We start from the raw sequence: 26,711 nt of genomic DNA on the forward strand, positions 1-26,711 counted from the left end.
AGTATTATGTATGCATTCGTTGTTTAGCTTTCACAGATACATATTTTTTTATGAATGTGATATATCATCAGATTTGTTTTCAATCATACAGATATATTTTACGTAGCATGCACGTTGTTAGATATTGCAGATCAGGGTCAGGGTTTTCAGCAATACACTTAGAGTCGTTGTAACATAAGCGGATGAAATGATGTAAAATTACAACATACCGAAATAAAACGGACTGTCTGTGGATACTAAGTGTTTACAGTAGCGCTTCGGAACATAATTACGCTTCGCTTGGTTAGTGAACCATTACCGCTTGGAGAAATGGGTCAGTTCGCATTTCATAACCGGCATTGAAGCCGACCAGCTCTCTCCAGCAAAGCAACTTCGTCAAGTCGTAAGCAATAAATCTTTGTGATGCATGCAAACAATAATGATTTATAAACGTCCAAAATCATTTTATGCATTCGTAAAAAGTCTTATTTTTGCAGGATTTCTTTTCTTTGTTAGCGTTCAGGTAGGTCACCGGCATTTCTAGGGTAATATATGTAGTATAGTGCGACGTCACCGGTGGTATAGCCAATCAAATTGTCGGAATTCGGTTCACTCCCACAAAGGTCGAGGTCATCGCTAGCGATCAGCTGTTCGCAGTCCGTGAGTGTGAGAACAGGCAGGAGAGAAATTCATCCGGTGACGAAGAATGAAGGGATATTATTGTGTTTCTAGAACGTATAAGGGATTATAAGTACTGAAGGAACATATTCAAACTAAGGGGTATGTATGTCTAAATCCATTTTTCTCAATTTCGATCCATTTCAGTCCGATCTCTTTGTTCAGGTTTTGCAGCTGACTTGGAAAATGGGGTCGATACTCGGGGGCTACATGTAGGTTGTTTGTCAACCAAGTTATTCCCAATTGCAGTTATGTTGGATTTTAACGAAATCAAGAGTTGAATTCAAAAGCATCCTCAGGTAAATTAGAAAAAAATACGCCGAGATATTTTTACAGCGTTTGTATTAATTGTGTTTAACCAGTGACATTAATTTACATGAATTTTAATAAATTTATTGAGAAACGATGACATCATTGTAAGACTCGACTTTCATTTAGCAATTTTTGGCTGATATTTTGCAAGGCAGCATTCCTCTTTGTAATAACATTTCATGATTTGATATGTAAAATGATATAAACAGTAATTAATTAATTATTTTACTCTACGTAAATATATGAAAAACTTCCGATCCCTTGTGTAAACGTAACCCAAAGCCATCGAATAAATATTCATATTCAATACTTTTCGATATCAGTTAAGATATTCTAGAAAAATTAAAAAAAAGAAAGATATTGATACCGACTGAAATGAATGGAACAACAACTCGTTTTATTAGAATGTAAGCGTCATGATAACCGTTTAGAGAAACGATAGAAATCGGACATTCCAGCTACTGAAAATTCTCATTTGAGCATTTAAAGCAGTAAATGAATTGATGGACTCATATTGATACTGAAATACTTGAAGAGCATTGTATTAAGTAGAAAAAAATAAATTCTTCTGCTGAAAGAACATTATTTTAATTGCTCGGATATCAATATGCGATTGATATCGGTGTCTTGTTTATTCAATGTAACCCTCCAGAAATACTTAGAAGTTACTGCCTAGAGAATACAGGAAACCGCTATGCTGACTGGACCTAGATAGTCTTTGATTCCTTTGCAGTATTTTCATAGTAACCATATATATATATATTTTTTTTTGTTGCATGTCCGGAAATCGAAATAATTATCACCTGACAATGCATATTCGGTATATATTACCCATCTTCACTGCAACAAAACTTTTTGTGGGGTGATATAATGAGAAATCTATTATTAGCATCCGCAGCTAAAAGCAAGAGGCCCTTACGAGGGATACATTGCTTTTTATCATGAATTTACCGAAATTTAGATCTACGATATTTTCTTGTTTTTTTTTCTCTCTCTTTTTTTGCAGTTGAGATTGATAGTTTTCTAGAATTCGCCTTTGTTACCTTTCCGCCCTAATGATCATATCAAAATTGCAAGAACAGAGTTTAACTGTAGATTTTATAAATCTTGCTATTTTTGATTTGCAGTATCTATTTATCAGTAAATAATCTCCGATAGTTCATTATTCCAGTATAGCTCCATTGTATTGTGTATTTGTTTCTCTGGTTTTGCGACTCTTTGTGCCTGAGCTGAGGTAAACCTGCAAGTTGAAACACATCAGTCTGCTTTTTCTGCTTCGCTAATTTCGGACAAATCCATGTGACGGCATCTTTAAATATTCTTATCATTACAGTTTCTGTTTACAGTTTGTTCAAAAATGTTAAATTTCCAGTGTTATAACGGTACGGGCTCAGTAAGTTTAAAGCCGATCTCCATTCGTATCTTTTAGATCTCTTCAGGAATATCACTCTTGTCTGCACGTCCCGCACAAGTCCGAGTCTATTAACACTTGAAATCATTCATAGAAATGATAATAACCTGAATTGTCCGTTTTTATGGTGTAAAGTTAACGCCTTATTCGAATTCAATATTTCCGACTAAAATGCTGTTGATAGTATTCCAAGATACCCCCATTTTCGATGAAAAAGTGACGTCATGGATTAATTTGAAGAGGCGTGTTCAATGTGACATCACTAGTGCTTGTACATTGCAGCATACCATACCCCGGGGCGGAAAAAAATAATTAATAACTAAAAATACTTACGAATCAATGAAAGGCGGGGAAATTTTTGTTTCTCTGCACGATGTATTGATTTGAAGGTTCAGAACCGAAACGATGTCTTAAGCCTTACTGAAGGCGGACATGACAGCCTCGCTTTAGGATGATGGTATGTACCATCCCATCATGACCTTTTTTTCTTTTCCAATAAACTAAAGCCATTCATTATTTATTGTTGACATATAATGTGCTGATTGAGATAACAATCTGTTCTGTTTGACGTGGAAACCAACACGTACACATATCTCTTAACTAATTACTTATGTGATTGGATTGCTAAAACAAAACAATCCGGTTACCGTATAGTTTAGGCTCAAACACCATGTACTTTTTCTTTATTTCAACCACAACTTGTTTTCAAATTTATAATATAAATATGTAAATATAAAAAAATAGTATATATACTAGAAAAACGGGAGTGTAACAAATTGGCATGTTCTTTGGATCGGATGTCTAGATACGTGACGAAAGGCGGGTATGTTTCTATTTGTGCTGTGACAACACCATGAAGTTGAGTGTGACGTCAGAATTCCTCGGAATGTGCTAATACTGTCGATAAATGATGATTAATTGACACTCTGGTCAGATTACGGTCGATGCGTACAATTTTTGAGATCAGATGTCTAAAAAGTCGCCATTAGGATACATCTGTAACCTTTATGATTAACCGTCATGTTTTCCTACTCTCCTCTTGGATGCACTTGGAATTTCTAGCGGAAAATCCGTTTTAACAGAATGGCAATGAGCCATGTTCATACAAGGTCAGAGGGCGGATTCGGAATTCAATGAAAATTTACCTTTAGTCTAAACAAGTCGTTATTTTGCGTCTTTGCTGGTCCGGAAAGCGCCCGATTAGTTTCCAATTTCTTTGTCATTTTAATTTATCATGATTCGCGAACGATAACTTTTAAAGATATCTTCTAAATATTGATTGATTAAAGTTTTCATGTTATGTAACATTGAGTGTATTTTTTAAAACTACAGCGTATCTAATGTCGATCAATACGCGATATTAAATACTCAGCTGTCATGTGTAAAAGCAGGATGGTCAAGTACAAAATCGGTCAGTTATTGAAGATCACGTGACACGGCGCATAGTCATCTAACTGCTAAATGTATTAAATGAATGAATACAAACCGTGTTAGTGCAATTCATCCAGTTTAATACTTTTGAAGGAAACATTCTTTAGGTGTATATAGATTGGACTTTGAGCTAAAATCCAACTTAAACCGGATCTTTTTCTTCCTCTACGACAATTTTGATAATTTTCGTTCTAAATTTGTCATAATGTTAGGACTGTGATTTTCGGTCAAGGTCCTTCGCCCGAAATAACAAGTAAATGCCGTTTATATTTTTGATGTGAAACACGTGCTCATGCGCGGCGGGTAAGCAGGCAACATAGCATTGGTAAGAATTCGGTCAATGGACCAGTACCTTAAAACCACAAACCGCACACACAGTGACCGACATGACGAATTCTCTGTCTCTCTTGTCTTGTTTCCTCGTCTAGTCATATGACTCCCGATGTTGTGAAATAAACACCAAATTATGTTTTTTATTGTCGACAACAAATCTGAATATTGACGGATACGGACAGACGGAGTGGAGTCTAAGTGACATAATTTGAATTTGTAGTTATAAAAATATATATATTATTATTGAACATTTATTCAGTGTGGCAATTTTATATAGTAATATGGTTGTTGTTCTCGTGGAAATCGGTAACTCAATATGTTCGGAGTGCAATTTAGGGAACAATGATACTCGAGCTAGCGGGGAATATGTTTTTTTGCTCCACAGAAGGTTGAGTATGAGGTCGGGCGTCATTGAGGCAAATCTATACTCCGACTAACCCCGATGTCAACAACTAGAATTTAAAAGGTTTAATTTGGGTCAAACATCTTCTCCAAATGACACATACCAAATACCCCCATGTTGTTGACTACACAGACAATAGATAGGTCAAAAACATCTCCCTGACTTGATCATGTGATAAAGATAAACATTTAAAAATAGCGGCGGTTTTACCTTTGTGTTACCTTGGTTTGATTAAATTTCCAAAAATATGTCCGTGTTATCAACACATGTAACCCGAACTGTCGCGGTGAAAAGTTATATATGATGAACGTCACAGGGATCTCTCTAATCACAAGTATGGTTCTGTTGTGCAATGTCATGTATCAATGTTAAGTTTAAACAAAAGGATTGGGCACAAGTTACAAAAACTTTATTTACGCTCTTTCCTTTAGATGAAATACAATAACATACACACATTTCAAGATGGCTCAAAATAATTATATACATATTATTTTTAATTAAGAAAGAGAGAGAGATTTACTCAAATTTCTTGGCTAAATAAATACGTTTTTACAAAATACATTTTAAATATATATTACGCTATATTTTACATTTAACCGCCCCAACCGAATCATGTTATCACACAACACAGGCTAGCTCGCAAGCCATGAAAATTCGGACACCAAATTAAACTAATTGGAAAGAAATAATGATGCGATTTCATAGAAAGACACAAGAACATGGAACGTGACCTATCAATGTGCTCTTATATATGGATTTGTGTCTACATTGTTATATATATGATATACACGGAAGAAAAGAGACGGAAAATGCTATCGGTTTGGTTGGGTCTTCCCAAAAGCATGAAAAACCCAAGCACTTGATACGTGTAGCAACACATGAAACAGTATGGACACACCTAAATGCTCCACGAACTTTCTTAAACTGAAATTAGTTTAAACTATAAACTAGCAAATTTTGTCACAGATAATTTTTCCCTTTTTCTCCTTTCTCGATTTATCTTTGAAACACTTTTGAATTACTAAAATCGTGCGGAAAGTGTTCGTCCTGTTGGGATAGGAAAACCCCGTTGGTGCCTCTTACTGTACTTATCACGATGGATAAGGTCAAGGCCGGCAGATGTGACTCACAGCGTAACGGGAAATACGCATGCGTGATCAACTGTAAGGCTACCATGCTTAGGGAATACACAGACATGAAGCTATGGAATAGGACAAATACCGCGTACGTATATTTATTTTATTGAATTTAACACCATTATATGTTTCCGGAACATCGTGTTCAACTGTAGGTCACTATGTTATATTAATTTAGTGTTTACTGAGAGAGAATTCAAGGAAATAACGTTTGGCGTAAACAAGTCTTATATCGGCCATCGGGATCTATTTATAGTAAATGGGTCGCTTCAAGTCCATCTCAATACACACATGTACCATATCGACGCCGGGTCTTAAATCCAGAGCAATCTTATTTCATTATTGATTATGTGTGAAATAAGGCCTGTTACAATGACTGACTTGAGAAATGTTGTAATAGTGAAATGTACATAACATAGTAATATTTTGTTAGGGATCCACGTATATTCTAAATATATCATCAAAAAATGCTTATCTCATTCAAAACTACAGAGTTTCGCTTGTCTTCGTTACGAAGAATTAGGTAGATCTGCCGAGGATAATTTTCTCTTACCGTTTGAAATTCTGTCTCAGTCGTCACAGAAGAAAATGGTTGGATTTTCTGATGTAATTTAATTTCAGTTAAAGTGAAGGAAGAGAAAAAAATGTTATTTTTGTTTCGATATCAGTGAAATTTTGATGTTAGAGACCAGTTTAACCTAAGTGACATGTCCGAAAACATTCGTTAGATACATATGTGTAACTTAAAGCTACACGCTTATGTTCAAACTTTTATAAAACTTTAAAAGAAATGATTTACACAAACAAAAAAAATAAGAAAACTATATTATGCAATTATATGATATTTAAGCACGCTGATACACTATTTTAGTTTAATTTTATAGTAACACAAGTCAAAAACATGTCACCGTCTGTCTAAGAAATCGGCTGACTCGGAAATACCGTAAATTTCCAGACAGGTCTTAAAATGACAGCTACGCAATACTAGCCTGTATGTAAGCTATTTTTAGTATTTTTTTGATGTGGTCATCGTTGGCGTGATTTGTGTAATGGATTATTTGTATTATGTGGTCGACGTCTCGTGAGATCACTACCGTGACGGTCTAGTACTCTCGGCTATTCTTTCACTGAATGTTGAAATCCTAAGTAGGTTATTTGTCTGTGATGTGTATGATTTCCAAAAGATCGAGTTATTCTCCTGTTGAGCCACGAGTTCACACCGGTTATATTATCATCTCCTAAGAAAGGCGCTGTTGTTTATTACTCGACATAATTTGGTGAGTTTATATATATATATATTTTTTTCAACATTATCAATACGGTTTGAGATTCAGTAGCAGTACCTGTACCTTCGGACAGGAAACCGTGTATGTCGATTCATCTCTGTATTAGGACTTTCCATGACATTTAAATATGAAATAGATAAATATCCCGTATTTTGTACAGGACTCGGACAAAAGGCCTTGTTTCAGATCTAGTGTAATATTCGATGTATTTGTTAGCGCCGGCCAGGGCGCCGATGATATCTCAAAGTAAAAACCGAGATGATTTGATTTTTTTTAAAAACATTTTGCAGACCTTGATATGATGATGCAACTTTGATGAATGGAATATTGACACTGAATCTCCCGGATCATGTTTGTAAAGAAATGAAAACACTTTTACAGTAAACATGTACATTATTGATAGAGGTTGACTGTTATACAGAGAAGTTGACCGGTATGTGACCTGATGTCTGATCGATTCTGATTAAAGACCGTCTACATCCGTTAGGGAGATAATATTTTTTTTTTATTTCGTTATCAATATTATTAGTACATATGTGTTGATAAAATAATGCCGCCCTCGCCCGGAGATATCTCCGAGCACACAGTGCACAAAGGTCAACACAAAAATAGAAGAGTAACCTTCATATTGGGGAAAGAAAGAAAAAAAAAGAAAAAAAAAGAGAAAAGGATGATGATGATGATGATGATGATGATGATGGAGACATCAGTAATATTATGAACGAATATTATAGCTTAGATCTAAGGGAAGTAGGCCCGCTTAACGGAGAGGTAATTTAAGGCTTTATCAAGAACTTAAACATTATTGCCGCAGGACTCCGAACGGATCTAGAAGGATGTAAATTAGAAATCGGGATTCTTTGAAATCTGTTGAATTCCAGGGGTATAAAATGCTGGGCGTAGAATTTCTTATTGATAAACTTGTAACATGGTAATTGATAGTCTGCACCTTGAACTCTTTTTATCAAGTAGATTGTTTTATGGGGTTCATTATATCCGTGCGACATTTTGAAACCTGAAACTCCAGGCACGTGATCTGTTGACCTGGGTCATCCGTAGAGTTACACGATGTGTAAAACCGTTAGAGGGGTTCTGTATATTAATAAATAATCTCGGCAAACAGGCACGGAACAACATCTGTTAGGTTTCGCTAGACGATACTGTAATTAGGTGCATACGTACCCAGGCTGACACGAGACATATAACATACCTGATCAGGGAGTGATATTGATTAGGAAATGTATCAGTAGAGATCCGTACAGGTTATATACTGTCTCGATCAACTGTTTCACCTGGAAACCTAATTTTCATAGATATTAATCGGATAGGCGTTTAAATGTGTTGGTTCACTTCAGGAAAATATCTGTGTTAATGTATTTCGTGTCGAGTCAATGAATTTTAAGTTCATGGTGCAGAGTTACCTTATGTTGTTATATAAATCAAGTCGCCATATTAACTGTAAGTACTGTGTACCCATTACAATGCATTTATAAGGTGCTTGAAGCATTCCCAGCCCACATCGGCTGTCAAACTTATCGCTGTTCAATCTACCGAAGAGTGAAAACAAAGGGCGGTAACTCTTGTAGATCAAAATACTGAGGTACAAGAATTGAATTCACCCATATGGGGAGTTTTGTACCCTCATTCAGGAATAATGGGGAACACAGTTCTTAGTTTGATAAAAGTCCGTTTCTCGTGGTGCGTGAGAAAATGAATGCATTTTGTTTCATGAATCCAAACATCTTTGACTTAGGATGTACATGTATGATAAGATAATTATACTATACGCCCCCGAAAATCTAGAAGTTGATGTTGAATGAACTCAGTATCTCTGAGCGAAAAGTGAGATACTGAAAATGTTACCTTTTTTCCGAAATCGTTTTCTCGATAAGATGACGTATTTGTGTTGAACAACTAAGGCCACGTGGGTGTCGGGAGTCGTGACTTCTCACTCAGAACGTGCTTAGCACTTTCTGAAATGGTACATATATGCCTTAATTTCATTGGACTTGCGCCATTCTGTCAAAGACCTGTCGAGGTAGGCCTGTGATACTGTAACATTGCCAAGACGTATATACTACTAATAAAATTTTTACGTGACTGTGTCCGACCGGTCATTGATAGTAGTGACCGGGCCAATAGCCACTAAAGGACAGAGATCAATGCAGACATTGTCCGTGTGTTGACCAATTCAGCTGGCAACACATGTCGTTCGTAATCTTCGACCGGTTAAAATATCTTGGTTTTGTTTGTTGACATCGTTGTACTAAACACGACACTTCTTTTCTTACACCGGCTGAAACCTTGTCGACCCGTTTTAGTTCCAGATATATTTTCTATTACAGAACAGCTGAAAATTAGAGAAATATAGAAAATGTTTTGTTTGCGAAACAGTGTTGGCACGGATTTCTGTAAAGGCGATCGTTTATTATGGTCAAGTCATGGCCATCTAACGATTTATTTATGCTTTTATGACGTATGTGTTGACAACTTTGTTACACGAACTCTTTGTTTTCGGACTTTGTGAGACTGGTTCTTTAGTTTTCGGACTGTCCCGTCTTAATCATACGAACTTTTTTATCGCACGTGCTTGAAGGATTACCAAACCTTATAAGCACAACGTCCGTCAACCGTCCTCTGTCGTTCCTAAAAAAATGGTATGTTGGATATCTGTGGCGAGGTACTTGACAATGTAATGTGTACGCATTAATATCGCGGCCTCGTTCTTGCGGAATCACGGACTATTGCTATGATAGTGGTAAAAATAAAGTTTTCATCCCGGATCTGTTCATATAGCTGGGTCGTATTTCAGATTAGGTACAAGCGAGAAGGACGAGGCGAGCTGTTCGGGTTACTAGACACTCTAGAATACGATATCTCTTTGTGTTTGGAGACAGTAGGTGACCTCTCGCGTCGGGTCACTGTTACCGCTTAGGGTCTAAGGTCAAGGCTGCCTGCGTTGTCGGCCATTGCTAGCGATAACGACTATTTGTCGGATTGCCGTGTATTCGGAACAGAAGGAACTGATTTGTTTGTTGCCAAAAATACATCATTATTCTATTAATTGGACTTATTAAATGAATGAGATGAACTTTGCTAAAGCTCATCTTTCAAGTTTAATATAAAAAACGCGTTTGAGCAGAGTTCTAATATATCATTATATAGGTTGGAATTTGGCATTTTGTCTAAAGGTTTCCTATTATTTTTAACAGTGATTAGCAGCTATGGAGGTGAAAGTACTCTTCACGGAAATAAAGTTACCAGTAATATAACGAGATACGGGACTGGGAACGTATACAACTCCCGCTGGCTCAGTGTGTAGCACTTCTCTCTCGTAAAACACTTCCATAATGTTTGAGTTGGCAACAGTAGTATATACCCTCGGACAGAAGTTTGGTTAGCTTAAACCTTACTATTTACCATTCCAGTTGTTTATTTCTGTCAATTCCTCGTCGACACCTTAATAATTTAGCCTTAATGTCACTTAAAAAAAAGACTTCATCAAGGAAGGATGCGTGTCATACTAAGTAGGTATTCCATCACGATGCTATTAAAGCTTGGCCCAGGCATTGTACACGCACTAGAAAACACTAAGTGTATATTGGTACGTAGTACCGTACCGTAGTAGAAATCTACAATGCACGTGCACAAAGCTATATTAAGGTTGATGTAGTGCATTTGTTCCTATGTGCGTAAATGATATATTGATATCACAAGACCATAATTCAAAACATACGATGTACGAAGAAATCTAGAAGATGTGGCCAGCCCTTGAGAGGATTTTTCGGATCTAAATGTGTATTATCAAGTACACATACTTTCAAGATTACACGCATGACAATTATTGTAGGCACATATTAACGTACGTGATTGCGTAGTAAGTGTTCTTTGCGAATTGTTTTTTTAGTTATCTCAATCGCTTCCTTTTTGTTGAGACCGAGACAGTCGTACTCATCGCTTAAGTTGACTACAAGATACATCTCTCCTAAATATCGCTATGAAGCACTTTGCTTGAAAGCACTGCTTGATAATATTCAGATCTCCATGGGCTTCGTCATTGATAATTGACTTTACCTTTAAGAATGATCGATTTGGTTTTGACTAGGTACATATTTTTGTTCAAATAACTAAATCGTCTTCATATTTTCCTAGCTGTTCCAAAGAAAATGACAACATGTGAACGGACCCTTTAAAACAAATTCACGGGATAGGGGTTATCTTGTCGTTAACGGATGTTCTTACGTCATGCACAGAACTAACAGAGAAGTGCCAATATTCTTCCTCTAGTAGACTTCCTCCTCGCGATGTCGTCAGTCAACCACGTGCAGGAGGTGACTATCGTCTCCCCTCACTCAGGGACGTATAATAATCAATTAATATAACTACATTTATCGAAGTATACTTTTACATTACTGCATTGGGCATCAAGTTAATGCTTCTTTAATTAAAAACGTTTATTGATGAATAATTTCAAAATGTATCGGTACACACTGTGGTCGGGTTACGCATCTCTCTTATACACGTGACCGTGTATTAAATTATTTTTGGCCCAGCGACAGAGCTGTTCTACGGAGCCCGGGAAGGAACATCGGGAAAAATGTTAATCCGTGGCCTCGGTTTAGCAATTCGTGGCCTCGGTTTATTAATCCGTAGCCTCGGTTTAAATACAGCCTTTGTTAAACAATTTTACCATTTATAAACACGTAAAGAATATGCACTGGCTGTTTTATTTAACTGGAATAATGGTTTACTTAATGGATTTAGCAGCGATCAACCTCAAGTGTGCAACATGACAAGTCTTGAAATAATCAAAGGAAGATAATTATAATAACACATAATTACCAATTATCTTATTTTTTGTTCTTATTCCATGCATATTGATACTAGCTACTGTGCTTCATGCAAGAAATTTGTTGGAAGAACAATTAGAGACGGGGTGTGGACAATGCATTTGTCCTATGATACAGGTATAATCAACACCAACATAAAATGATACAAGAAAGCCATAATTTATAAACTTTTATTGAAATATCAACACATCTGCAGTAAAATGCAAAAACTTATTTTTAAAAAAATCATTCAAAGGCACTTTTCTATGTGATAAAATAATAGATTTGGTTGCAGAATATGAGCCACAGAGCCACTAAACCGAGACCTCGAATTACTAAACCAAGGCCACGGATTAGTAAACCAAGACCACGAATTACTAAACCGAGGCCACGTATTCCTAAACCGAGGCCTCGGACTTAAGAAAAAAAAAACCCGGTATGTCGCTTCCGGGTCTCCGTACTGTTCTCTTTACGTATATAGGTATATCATATTCTGTGTCGCCAGTGAATTGTTTTCTGTACATTGTAACACGCGTTAGCCACGCACTGAGCGGACCGGTCCAACATATATTATAGGCACGTTAACGTTTGTACGATCGAACACTTAAAAATACTTTGAACTTGAACTAGAACCGAGCGCTAAATATACTCTCAAGGCCGGACGTATTATACCTTTTGGCGCTTAAACAATAGAGTGATTAACTGATAGTTATATATCAATATGCATTCATATTGATCTTTTGGATTTGAAAAATCACGGTACGATCGTAGGACTTCGTACCTATGTACGATAAAATCGATTGGTCATCATGCAAAAAAATTAAAGTTAAACATATTTTATTATGTCACAAACAGTTAATGATTAAGCTTTCCAATTAACCTTAAACGCAACATTTTCAGATTCAAGACGAGCGACATGAAAGACTATCTCGAGATATAAAGTGTGTGTATGATGATACCGACACATGATTGTGAAGGACACGTTTGAATATATATTGGTAATCTAAGAATGTATATTGAATGTTTATATAAAATGAATGACGAGAGTGTAATAGAACTTGTAATCCTTTAAACTTGACAGGATGTTAAAGCGACAGGTCATGGTTTCGGCCGCTCAGCCTTCCTCAATATCTTGTGGAAAATTTTCATTGGAGTACTCTTGTTAGATGTATTTGTTGAAATTCTTAGTGTAGTTGACGAAGAGTGAAAAAGTCTGACAGAAATATTTAGTAAAGTTTTCTCGGCGAACGGACTTGTAATGTGTATTAGTTTGATGTCAGTAAAACAAATCAGTCGACCGTGAAGACAATTCTGTTATGTAGAAATATTAAAATGTATACAATGGACGATTTTCCTATTTATACGGCATAATGCGAGCCTCGTAAATCATCTACATTCTTACTCCGTTTTGTATATAATAGTTTTAGAAGCAAGACTATGTTCAAGGGAGGGAGTTAGTTTCTTTTTCAATCTGTTCGTCTCATCGTCACTCATTGGACAAAGATTCATACCAAATGTACCTGATGCTTACTGACTATTAAGGTCACAAAAGGTCATGTGTTCAGCCTTGTCAGGTTGACCCATTTCAGCTAATTGTCTAGTTAGACATCTAATTTAGCGCCATTTCCATAAAAAAAGAAGAGTGAAATCTTTTTTTTTTTAAGTCATGATTTATTTTCTTATTGTGGAAAGAGACATTGACGTAAAGAACATATTGGAACTCGTTCAGGTGAACGATTAGAAATATCGTCTGCTGATATTGACAGAATGGCGGGAAATTTACGCGCGATAAAGGTGTCGCCTTTGTGTGAATTCTGAACGCTAAAGCAGTATTCATCATCTGATTATTTTTCTATAAATTAAACAGTTTGTGTGAGTTTTGTGTGATCGTAAAGTCCGCGGACGCTGTATGAGTCTAACTCGCTTTACTTTTAGAATCTTGCTCTTCAAACTTCAGATCTCGCTGTCTCATAGTACACCTTCCGTGTATAACTGAAACGTCTGCTGGGATCTGTTCAACAGACCTCTGGACACGCGTGTTTTAGCCATGCTCAGAGAACCTCTCTGTCCGTATTATCTGAGGTCGGGAAACTGTGCTGCTGACTTGGCGAAAAAAAACGAGAATCGATTGCGGTGACTAATATACTTCGAGCTCGACCTACTGAGCAAGGTCTTCGCTGGTGGCCTAAATCTCTGCTACTGACCACAGACATATCCCTGTGATTATCATGGATGGTAGATCGTCCTGTACCAAAATTAAGAGATTAATAGTTCATACCAAGTCCTTGTGGTATATAGTTATCGGTCTTACATGTTTTGGGGTTATAACTGGACCATGGACTTTGATCTACGTGTACAGGGTATGTTGCTAGTGACGTAAATTCGTAGCATACCTTACTGTTGCTATGGAGACGGTTAATTGATCAGAAGTCGTGTGACAGGGACCTTACAGATTTAGTCTCTGACCAATTTTGACCGTATCAACGTTATGTAACTTGACCCATCCTTTCTTCCTCAATCCTATCCACGGCTCCATTATTTCACTATATAACTGTATCCCGTACCATCACGAAAACAAAAAAAAATCGTTATATTATATGTTTACATGATTTACATCTTCTCTCAATTTCCATAGAATATTTTTCATGTTTGGTTTTATCATTATCATCCTCTTTTGTTAAATCACAATCTCTATGAAATTACTTATCCATTGAAGGATTGAAAACAAAGTAATTCATAGCTTTCAAATTTAACTTTTAAAAATTAAAAAAAAAACTTAAAAAAACTTTATAAACTGTTAACACAATTAAGCCCATCTGTCCATTAAAAGTTCTTAAATCATTAAGGTTGGCTGATGTTTGACTACATCTGGTTGTGTGATTTTGTAGGTGAAAATATTTGATATTCTGTAATGTTTCGGCGAGTTGATAAGATCATTATGGATATTAAAAAAAAAATAACTTTGTTTATTTCTTTTGTAGATCTGATCATGTAACTCGAGAACAAGCTGCAGTAGCCAATGGCTGTAGCTGCTACGATGAAGGTCACCAAATTTGATGAGTGCAGCGAGAAGGACCTTGAGTTCGAGCCGGAGCCAGAACCGCGCACGAACTCACGATGTCCAGATGGAGGCTGGGGATGGGTGATTGTGTTCGCCTCATTTATGTGCAATGTTATTGTTGACGGTATATGTTTTACGTTTGGACAGTTTGTACAAGACATTATAACGTACTATGATGCTGGTCATTGGAAAGCGACACTTGTCGGGTCGCTACTGGTGGGATGCTACTTGTTGGCTGGTATGTACAACATTCTGTCAATTTTTTTTATTCAATTTGTTGAACATTCTTGTAGAAACAATTTTTTGCAGACATCTTACAATTTTTCATAGCTAGAATATATACATTCAAAAAAAATTTATGTAAAAATAAAAATAAATCAATTGATTTTTTTTTTATTAAAAAGTGTTGGATAAGTGATACAGTTTTCAAAACTAATTAAAGTAAATTATGTTACATGCAACACAATTTTGATGCAATTTTGTTTTTTATAATTACATGCATCATCTCTTAAAATAATTTTTTTAATTTTAAGAAAAACTTGATTTGGTATAACAAATTTTTCTCCTGCTTCCGAAGTTCTTACAAGATTTTAACACTGAGGATTTTCCGTTTACAGGACCGATTGGTGGTGCCCTGGCCAATAGATTTGGGTGTCGTAAAGTGACAATATTCGGGGCAATTCTGGCTTGCGCCGGGTTCCTCATCAGCATGTCTGCGCCCTCAATAGAAATCCTGGTCTTGACCTACGGCATCATTGCTGGTATGTTGTTGTTTGGTTGTTCTAATGAATACTGTTGGGAAAGATGAAATTGTCACTAAATTTTATTTCAAACATTGTATTGGGGATAGTTGTATTAATTTTCAGAAATTGTGTTGGAGAAATCAAGGATATTGAACTTAATTGCAATATTTGAATGAAAAAAATATTTAAAAAGGAGAAAAGAGTAATATATTAAGACAAAGGGGAAAAAAAAAAAAATTAAGACAAAGGGAAAAAAAAAAATTTAAGACAAAGAGACACAAAAAATAAATCATTTTGATATTTTCAATATCTCTTAGATTTGTCTTACTATGTTTTTTGCGAAATTACAGGTGCAGGTCTGGGATTGATTTACTTGCCAGCCATAGTTATCATAGGTTACTGGTTCGAACGCAAGCGTGCATTTGCAACAGGTATTGCACTCTGCGGGTCAGGAATCGGCACCTTGATCTTTGCACCTCTAAACAAATACTTACGGGAGGAATATCATTGGAAACAGTGCACAATGATCGTGGCTGGCATTGTTTTACAGTGTGTCATTTGTGGTGCTTTGTTCCGTCCACTGGAGCGACCAACAGTAAAACGTATGAAACGTGGTGTAGTGCAGAGAGGCTCTATCATGAAAGCTCTCATTTTAGAGAAAGAACGACAGCGAACCATTAGTAACGGCTCTCTAGATAATTGTATCATCACAAAAGACAATAGACTTATCAAAATTGACAAGATAGACTTACGAAATAAGAGTTCTTCATATATTAATCGACTCAAAGAACACTTAGGTTACAGCTCTCGCAGTTTGCTGCGGAGTAAAAACAGTCTTATAATTCATGGGAATGGAGTTACCAATGGTAGTGTCAGTGGAAGTGCATGTTCCACACCCCAGAGGACGGGAAGCTTTGTTTCAACTCATCCATCACTTGTAATGCCATCCCCGGAAACTCCACCGTCTGAAGAACCTAAAAAAGTATCCCCTCAAAAAAGACGAAAACGGGATTATGAAAGACGTTTGGAGAGAAGGGACAGTGGTTGTGGAAGTCTGGAGTCTCCAAAAGCAAGGAGTTATGACGCTCTGCCACAAGACGACCCATGGGAAAAATTATCTCAAGAAGGATCTTTGAATACAAAGAGCCTAAGTTCGAACACGCTGAACAGTCAAGACAATGTTAGTCTGTCATTGCCTAATGGAAAGACAAATGGAAGTTTTTATAATGTTGCTGATAATAATGGCAACTCTAGATCTCAATCCAACAACCATTTGTTGCCGCCCCAGTGCATTCTGGGATCGTCTGTAATGACTGTACCACCACAGTACAGTGCTAGTGTGCAGACGATTGAGAATTACGAAGAGAGAGACATACCTGTTTGGATACAGAGTTTGAGTACGATGTTTGACTTGTCGCTGTTGAAGGAGAAAGCCTTTGTATTATACGCATTAACCAGCTTCCTCAACATGCTTGGTGAGTAACAGACTTTTTATATTATTGAATGGTGGAAAGAAAGATTTAAAATTTGCTTCTTCATGTTGACATTTTGGAGAGACAGTTTTGCAAATATTAATGAATTTTTAATGGCACAATCTTTTGTTTTGATTGTAAATATTTGGGTAAATTTTTTATTGATATAAGAATTTAATGAAGAAAAGATGACAAGTTAACCCGCTAAGGTTTTAGATTTAGCTGTCCCAAGTTTATTTACCGGTATTTCTGTTTCATATTACAGGATTTTTCATTCCTTACTTTTTCTTACCTGAAAAAGTGCGTAACATGCCAAAAGAAGACAGCTCGACTCCTGACCCAGAATCATTTGTCCTCGCTGTAATTGGTCTTTCCAACACTTTAGGCAGAGTTTTGGCGGGATGGATCGCTGACAGACCATGGGCGAACTCAGTGCTCATTAACAACTTAAGTCTCGTGCTAGCTGGTGTTATTACAATTCTTTGTCCATTCTGTAACACATACTCGCTGATGATTCTGTTTTCTTGTGGATTTGGCCTGACAACAGGTGAGAAATTTAAAAATATTTTGGTAAAAATTGATGAAATGTCTGCCAAAGTCATTAGTGCTGTTTTGAGGCACTTGGAAATGTAGATAGTTTACAATGAGATCAATGGAAACATTACTAGCCACTAATCCATGCTGTCTTCTTTAGAAGAGAGGTTTTTTTTTAGATATTACCGATCTCTTGGTAGCCAGTGACCATAGCATTGTGTGGAATTAGATATGAAAAGATTGTGTGTTGATCTTAAAAAAATACGTTGAACTTCAACAAAATATTTATATAATGGTGAAAAAAATGTCGGTATTTGAGTCCCTGCTCATAAAAATTGAATCTGAATCATCAGAAAGCAATTTAATTTTATTGAATGTAACGGTGGTAGTTTTCAAATGTAATTATTGATAAAACCAACTTCTTTAGGTATGTTTGATAATTGGTTGAAGTGATTAAATGATGGTTTTTGGTTTGGTGCTTTATTATCAATTTTTTACAAACTTTCTGTTAACAGCGGCCTTCTTGTCATTACGTTCCATTGTCCTTGTGGATTTGATCGGGCTGGAGAGACTGACCAGCTCATTTGGTTTGTTGATCCTGTTTCAGGGTGTCGCCTCCATCGTAGGATCACCATTAGCTGGTAGGTATCAAAGTCATGGATTATCCCCCTTTTGTGTATATATATATATATTCCTATATAAAAGTTGAATTCTCAGTGTCTGGAGAAATATATTAGAATAACTCAAAAAAAAAAAAACCGTCGAATTAAGCATTAGCAATTTCACTCCTGTTATGATGTCACAGACATTGTATCTAGGGAATTTATTAAGCATCATGAAGATTAAGTAATGAAAGCACTAATGCATAATTTGACGTGTTGTTTTAAGTTCATAAGTTCAAGTTTATAATTCAGGAGTGGATAGCTTTTCAAAGTCTGGCAAAAGGAATATATAATGCCATTTTTAAGAAATAGGGTTCAGAAGTATATCTACATACTTTTCAATGTCATATGCCTTTCTGTGTCATTTTGAAGGGAAACAAAACAGTCCAAAAAACAAAATCTATTTTGAAAATCAAAATTACTTGTTTTATAGAAAATGTAAACTTTGTTTATTTTGTTTTGTTGAATTTTAACCTTGAGTATGCCTGATTTGTTGTCTTCATTTATTTCAGGTTGGCTCATGGACGCCACAAATCATATTGATTCTGTTTTCTACATGTCTGGAAGCTTTCTCGCATTGGCTGGAATTTTGGGATATCCTTTAATGCGGATGAAACATCGCCAACCTGCTTTACCTCCCCCGCAGGATGACGTAGAACAGTATGGCGATGTGTCACAGGCACAGATTGAGTATGTGAAGCTTGGACAGAAGGAAACGGCTATGTGATTGTATTTTGTGCTCCGTCACAAGGTGACATTTTTAACTGTGGTTTGCCTGTGTTGCGGAATTTTTCCAGGGACGGAACAAGACAACAGATACTAGTCTACTTACTTCGTTGTGTATGTGCGTTTATGTATAACTGACGACCAATATTGACTTGAATGTTGTGAGGGTCTGGGATACAGAAAGTCAAATACCAGAATTGGTTGACAGTGAATTACGGAAACAGAAATGCCAGAATGAAAACAAAGTTGTTGGATCTTTTTTGTTACCATGGAAACATGTAGAAATGAGGAAAACAAACCTTTGTTGAAAATACTTCATGGAAACTACTTGAAAACTGAAAGATGAAATCTGACTATGCTGTTCAAGTGTTGTTAACTTTCAGAAAAGTTTGGTACATTTTAGTACCAGTGGGCTGAGAATATCGGTAGAATACCGAACAATATTGTGTCAAGCATATTAATGTTTGTTTACTCTGTTAAATAGGGCTGTATATCATGGACAGGCAATTGTGCCAAGGTATGTAATGGTTCTGGAGACAGGTGAAGACTTACCATGTTAACGTGGTTATAAATAGACTAGATTTTGTTGAGATATCATCATATATATATGTGTGTACATACAGAATCACATTTTAACTTTGACCTCTTTGACAATATATGAACTTTGACCTTTTTACCTCTCACTGAAGATCAAAAAGTGGACTAGATGTTCGCAGTCAGTCCATGTATTCTTGTTATATTGAATGTTGTGAAAGAGGAAATGTCATGGTCTGGCTGAAAAATCTGTCAGACTCGAACATTTTTGTGGAGGTTACACTGATCAACTATCAAACTTTTTTCATAGTTGAGGTTTAATGTGTTATCTCTTAGGGTCGATGGATAAATATGCTTACGGCAGGGAACTTTTTTCTTTTATTGTCTGGTGCTGCTGCACTTGGGTCAAGGGTCAAAGTTGAAGGTTTGAATTGATTTGGAATCTAAGTTGTGATGTATTAAGTGATCGAGGTGACATCAGCTTGGAAGGACAGGTTGGAAGTTTTGATGAATGTGATGAATGCTTTAAGACTTAAAATGTTTATATGATTCTGTCCCCCCCCTCCCCCAGTCTCTGAAACACTTTTTAAACAGTTTTTTTTTTCTTCAAGTTTCTTTTAATGGAAAAGCTGTTTACATCCACTATCAGCAGACAACAATATGTAGATATGTATGTTTATTTTAAGATACTGCTTTGAGAAAAAGGAGGTGAAATATGTTATGGATGGACTTACTGCCTTCCTAAATATGCTGTTACATAAATAGTAACCTCATCAAAATTCTGGATGTGTTATTCAGGTTTTCATTATTCTGAATTCCTTAATTATTGCCATTGATGCATTTTCCTTATCTAAGAGCTTGACTTCCTCTTGAGTTACTAATGTCTTTTTATTTGGATTTTTTAGAGAAATTCACTAAAAATATATATATTCAACTAAAAAAAAATTAATTCAAAATTCATGATTATTTATGTTAAATCATGCAGTGAAATTTTTTTGACGTAAATTTGTTCTGCAGATTTTGTATATGTTTACATGATTGTGTTACTTATGTTGATATCCAATGAAGGTGAGTTTAGAACATTGTTTGAAGGTCAAGGTCATGGAAGCTTTCAGCACATACAACAGTGCCTTTTGTGATGTGAAAATGGATCTGTGCAGAATGTTGGTGTGTTGGTCTTTGTGACACAGAAGTACATAATGAGATTTTGAGGTGAAAAAAGAACATGTAACTTGGCATTATTTTGTGATGTTTACTCTGTGAGATAGATGTACATGTTTTTGATAATGAACAGAGGCAGACACTTTTTGCTAGTGTTGGGGAAGTGATGACAGAGACACATCAGACATGGAGTGACTAGAAAGGTCCTTAGTATGGAATTGTAAAAATAAAAAATCTTGTTGCGCATGCAAATGATTATCACACTCGGGACATTTGTACAAATTAAACCATACAACACTTATTGAAAATATTTCAAAGGGAGACAATAAACTGAATGATAGCAGCGGCTATACTTTAAACTTCTCTGAAGAATGTCGACCTGTTTGATATATTTGAAGAACATGACTTTGAAAGGTGTTTTGTGTACTAGTTGAAAACTGGCATTTTGCACAGATTGTGATGAGAGTGCGGGTGTACTGGTGTAGTTGTGATAGTACAGTCTGTGCATTGTTAAAGTATACATATATATATATATATCTTTTTCAAATATACAATTATGAATGATAATGAGTGTATTAATGAATTCTGATATTCAATTAAGCAAACAAATGTTACATGACTTCATATGTTTTGCTCATGTGACTATTTTTACATTTCATTGACCTTTAACCTTGAAAGGTGTGTAGGACAGTCCAGGTCAAGGTTGTTTACAAACTGCAGTGAAACAAGCAGTATTGGACTTGATGAACTTTGATAACCTTTGACACCAAATTTGATTGGACTGGGCCTGCTCACCTGAAGGTCAAAGGTTACTGAACACTAAAGAAGGATATTTTGATTTGTGTACATATAAAATACTTTGAGTAGTGTAATAAATTACTAGGCTGTTTAGGTAGATGTTGTTTTTTGGTATAAATGTAGCATTATAAAGCATGTCTATTTCATATGTTGTATTTCATTTATATTGTTTTACTTTGATATTCAATAGAACAGAATCTTGTCACAATCCAAGAGTTTTACGTTTGTCCAAAGCTTATTTTGACTCAAGTTTTTGGTAATTTCTTTTTCGCGTAATCTAGGTATATATATAAAATATCTGTATTTATTTTTCCGTTGAAAAGAAGTAAACGTTTATGTTGGAAGATTGAAGTTATTGGACTAAAACAAATCCATGTCTTAAAGAGTAATAAATGATTGAATTGTGACAAAGTTCAAATTGATTTGAAAACTACTTGAAAATATTTCATGTTTGCTTGAGTATTTTAGGCTGTAGGCTGTTTTGCTTGTGATAATAAGGATGACTGAGAATTAGTGCTAATCACTGTATGTTAATTTTTATGTACCTTCAAATTTCTTTTTCTTATTTTATTTGTTTTTAAAACTGTTTGAATTGAAGGCCAGACAACCTTTGTTTTACCCATTTGTGCTTTTTGTATTTGTAACCTGTTTTTACGCTGTGACACACATCATCAAGATTGTTTCAATGGCCTTGTGAAAATGGTACCAATAGGACATAAAGATAATGCTTCTAGAGGTTTCTAACAAATCTGTGTTCTTCTCTATCAGAGGTAATGCAGTTAAGTTTTGTAAGCTCAAATATGGATGAGATGTTTTTCAGACATAACTTGTCTTGTTTCAGTTATATACTCACATATTCCTACCCTGACAGTATCTTTCAGTTTCTCCACCTTCATCAACACTACCAGGCCTCACCTGGTTACCCTAAACTCACCCCTCCCCTACCTCACACCTATCCCACCAGATCTCCCTCCCTTTCCCTCGACATCATCCCTCCCTCGACATCATCCCTCCCTCCAATCCCTCCCTCGACATCATCTCTCCCTCGGCATAATTCCTCCCTCCGATCCCTCCCTCGACATCATCCCTCCCTCCAATCCCTCCCTCGACATCATCCCTCCCTCAACATCATCCCCCCTCGACATCATCCCTCCCTCCAATCCCTCCCTCGACATCATCCCTCCCTCATTCCACCAGGCCCTGTTTCCCTAACTACTGTTCCCACTCCTTCACCCCATCTAGCATTACTGCTTTTACACCTGTCCATTACAACCCCACTCTCTCATAACACTTACTGTTTGCCCCTCCATAGCAGCTCTCCTCTCCATCCAGGTCCTCTCGTACTTAGCCTGTACCCAACCCCCACCCACCTACCCACACCTTCCACACACCCCCAGCATTATCTTTAACACAATATCCCCACCCCTACCTCTTGTACTGGTTTGATATTCACCCAGGCAACCCATGTGTCACATTTTCACATTTCTTGTCTGAACGCACAGTTTTATACTAACGATATGTTTGCTTTGTAATGTGAATCATGTTTGAAATTGTGCTGCAAGGACCATTTGTTAATAGAATTGTAGATAGTTGCACTGTTTGTCAGATTTCTGCGAAGTGAATTTTAGCTTACAAACATTTTCAGGATGACAAACACTTTTGGTGTGTGTGCATGGTGACATCTATCAACAGTTTTTTTGTTGATAAACTATTGTGAAGTACATATTCAAACTATGGTGAAGTACAACTATGGTGAAGTACAACTATGGTGAAGTACTATGGTGAAGTACAACTATGGTGAAGTACAACTATGATGAAGTACAACTATGGTGAAGTACATATTCAAAAGAAATAAAAATCTTGGATACATTTAGTGCTATAATTTAAAAAGTGGGGGTAGCAAAATAATTAGACTTATAACTTTTTCCTTTTTATAATTTTTTTCTTTTTTGTTTTAAAGATATTTATTTTATTTAAGATGTACTTAATAATTCCAATATAAAAGGGTTCTTGCATGGCTTTATGCAGCTTGAGAAATTGATTGGTCAGTTTGTTTAAAAGTATGATTGATTAGTAGAATAACGTACATACCTGGAGCAATCATTAGTTAGATAACGTAGTGTTAAGTGTAAGCTATAATAGTAAGGTGTATGTTTAATTGTGTTTGATAAGGTACGTATGTAAGAAGTGATTTGATTGGTTGGTTTATTAGATAGCTATGTTGTATGTTATTTGATTGGTGGAATATATGTCTTTTTCAGTGTGAATGTGCTTAATTATGTTTAAAAAGTTCCTTGTCAGGTGCTTGTAACCATAGAAACACAAACTGGATGTTGACCAGGTGTCATGTCAACCCTTCCACCCCTACATATGCCATCAGCTGGTCTAAGATGAAGCTAAGTCTGATACAGACACAAATATCGAAGTGAGGTTTTCTTTCAAGTTCTCAATGAAATTTGTGATATATCAAATAGTTTTGAAAATATGCTTTCAACATCTTCTCACACAAAACTTTTTTTTTAATCATTTTGGAATCTATTTAATACAGGTATATTTCGCTTGGTATGGTTGGATTTGGAACTTTAAGGTTGTGTAAGTTGCTGTTTGATCTTGATATGATCAAACGATGTGGTTTTCGTATTTGCTTTCATAATTGTATTTCGGGAATTTTTTTGTGAAATGTCTTAAAATCAGCATTCTGATAAGTGTAAAGTATACTTTGTATGACTTTTGAATTAATGATATTCATTTATGTTAAATATCTCCAAACTGAACATTTAACTGTTTTATAAAGATATTTTGGACAGTTTGGAAGATAATGCTGAAAAAATCAGTTGGATTTTCCTCGAAATATGATTATTGAAAGTGTTGTACACAGAATGAAAAACAGTGACATATGTCATATGCTTCATAGTAGAAAATAGTGGATTTTTTTCTTCTCATCATTTATGCAGTTACCAGCATTTGATTTCCGCTGCCCGTAGTATCTAAACATATAGAAGGCTAATCATTTACAGGACGTTTCTGGGTACGTTGACGAAGGAACCAATCCATACACTAATATTTCAAAGTCGATCTATAATTTGACATCTTCATATTGCATATCATTTGAATTTTAGACCAAATGGATTAAATGTTCCCTCAAGCGATCCCCGAAAAAGTCTTCAAAATTTTGAGTTATGCGACAAATCTGACTAACATAGGGCATTAAAGTTAGATTACATTAAGTTTTTCTCCAAATCTGAATATTCCTTTTACAACCGACCTTTGATTGATAGTGAGAGATAGTTAATTTGAAGATGTTTATCATTTTGTTTTTTGATTGGCCAGTAGAAATAATTACAGAGCAAAATGACAAAAGTTATACGATAAGGTCGTTTGTAGACAGAAGTTTGGTTTGGTGTTGTTATTTGCATTGATGGGTTTAAGAATTTGGTAACAGATTCATTTTAGTATTTTCCTCAATGTTGTATTGTTTCTCTGATCTCCTCTTGCTTTTGAGTGTTTACTGGGAATTTCAGAAGTATAAAAGTCCTGAAAAAATGTAGACATTTCAGAAACTTCCATACACTGAAGTTGAAAACATTTTCTTGATAGGTCTATTTTCTTGTATTCATTTTGTTCTTATATTGTGGAAAAATCTTTATAAAGTATAGGGCATGTATAAAAGACTCAAAAGTGTATAGGATCTGTCAGTACAAATAGATAGCGTATGATAAATTAATCTGTATCATACAGATGTTTTAGATAGAGTATGATAAATTAATCTGCATCATACAGATGTTTTAGATAGAGTATGATAAATTAATCTGCATCATACAGATGTTTTAGAAAGAGTATGATAAATTAATCTGCATCATACAGATGTTTTAGATAGAGTATGATAAATTAATCTGCATCATACAGATGTTTTGGTTTTTTTATTGGCTATTATATAACATTGATATAATGGAAGAATGGAACTTTGTTAGATATTAGAATTAATCCTGATTTCAAGTTGTCATTTCAAAGTCGGAAATTTATAAACGTCGTAGATTATCAGAAGTTCTAAGAGTTATTTTTAACAGGAGATTGTATTTTATACAAAGTGAAAGTACTTTCTCATCCAGGTAAAAACTATCTTTTAAAGGCATTTTATCTTCAACAATATTGTCCACCTCCTTAGTTGAATTACAACACTAAAATATGGGCTGTTTACATTATAAAGACCCAGGATGTGTTGTAATTCCTCTGTACTATAGAGTTTTAAACTATCAAACACTCCACTGTTATCGTTCATGTCTGGAGTGGAAAAAATGTACATGTCATGTTTAGCTGATTGGGTTCCGAGCAGCATAGCTTGGATTTCGAACTGCAGAGATCTGTATGTGAGGATTAAATGGACATGTTGCAGCCCTATACACTCATGTTAGTTTTAGTCTGGTGTAAAAGTCGAATACAGTATTCCTCCCCAATTGGGTTTACTGTGCTGTAAGCTTTTCAATTTAAATACTAGGTGGCGCTCAGGTATTATATAGATGGCGCTTTTCATTCAGAAAAATACAAACTTATTGTCAATCATGTTTCAAGTTACATTGAGAAATAAATTGTTTAAAAAGATATTATTTGTGTTTGTTTTATGTATTCATTATCAATTTGGTCCTTTTAAGGAGATTTAAGATAATTCATAGACAACACCAATTGATTATGGAATATTACACTTCATTTCTGTAAAGAATGATGGATGTTCTAGAAACATCAAAGTCCAGTAACTGACATGGATCCACGGATACACTTGCTAATGGTTCATTTTGTTTAAGATTTCATTGAGATACTACTACACCTTTGGACAATTGAACTACAGTCGAAACTCATTATCTCGAAGTCAGTGGGACCATGGGAAAACTTCAAGTTATCAAAGTATTCGATTAAAATGAGTTTGAATGTTTAGTGTGAAATTTGGCCGGGACTGACAGAATACTTTGAATGTAACTGAGTCTTGGAGTTAAATGAGTTGGAGATAACGAGGTTTGACTGTACACTTATCCAAGCAAGGCAATGTATTCATGCGGAGAGTGAATTAACCAGTTTATGTCCTTGTACTTAATTTGTCTAAGTCAAAATTGCTACAGTAGAATTACAGTTCAAATATGTAAGAGTACAGTAGTTATTGGAATCGGGATTAATTAGGGTTTTTTTGGTCTCTTTAACTTTTAACTCTGAAAAATATCTTTTTGACAATG

The 26,711-nt window shown here is 35.6% G+C and overlaps 1 protein-coding gene across 2 annotated transcripts; it reads left to right on the top strand.

Moving 5' to 3' along the window:
- Nucleotides 1-644: 644 nt before the first annotated feature.
- Nucleotides 645-26,090, top strand: LOC132557088 (monocarboxylate transporter 4-like). 2 transcript variants are annotated; one of them, XM_060221574.1, is made up of 7 exons: nucleotides 645-759; nucleotides 14,780-15,097; nucleotides 15,477-15,620; nucleotides 15,953-17,077; nucleotides 17,340-17,621; nucleotides 18,124-18,249; nucleotides 18,783-26,090. In XM_060221574.1, exons 2-7 carry the CDS (start codon nucleotides 14,818-14,820, stop codon nucleotides 18,995-18,997), a joined length of 2,172 nt encoding a protein of 723 aa, XP_060077557.1. In that variant the 5' UTR covers nucleotides 645-759; nucleotides 14,780-14,817; the 3' UTR covers nucleotides 18,998-26,090. The 2 variants fall into 2 exon arrangements, with proteins under 2 accessions (XP_060077557.1, XP_060077558.1); XM_060221575.1 differs by lacking the exon at nucleotides 645-759 and adding an exon at nucleotides 5,732-5,771.
- The last annotated feature ends 621 nt before the right edge of the window (nucleotides 26,091-26,711 follow it).

Source organism: Ylistrum balloti, unplaced genomic scaffold, assembly GCF_031769215.1.
Source record: "Ylistrum balloti isolate Yb309-2 unplaced genomic scaffold, AGI_CSIRO_Ybal_v1 Utg370622, whole genome shotgun sequence".
NCBI classification, from domain to species: Eukaryota; Metazoa; Mollusca; class Bivalvia; order Pectinida; family Pectinidae; genus Ylistrum; species Ylistrum balloti.

Bases quoted from the DNA above. Each gene is read 5' to 3' on its own strand.
- LOC132557088 (XM_060221574.1), top strand. From the start codon at position 14,818: ATGGCTGTAGCTGCTACGATGAAGGTCACCAAATTTGATGAGTGCAGC. The intron at 15,098-15,476 runs GTATGTACAACA...TTCCGTTTACAG, and splicing joins GGGATGCTACTTGTTGGCTG to GACCGATTGGTGGTGCCCTG. The intron at 18,250-18,782 runs GTAGGTATCAAA...CATTTATTTCAG, and splicing joins CGTAGGATCACCATTAGCTG to GTTGGCTCATGGACGCCACA.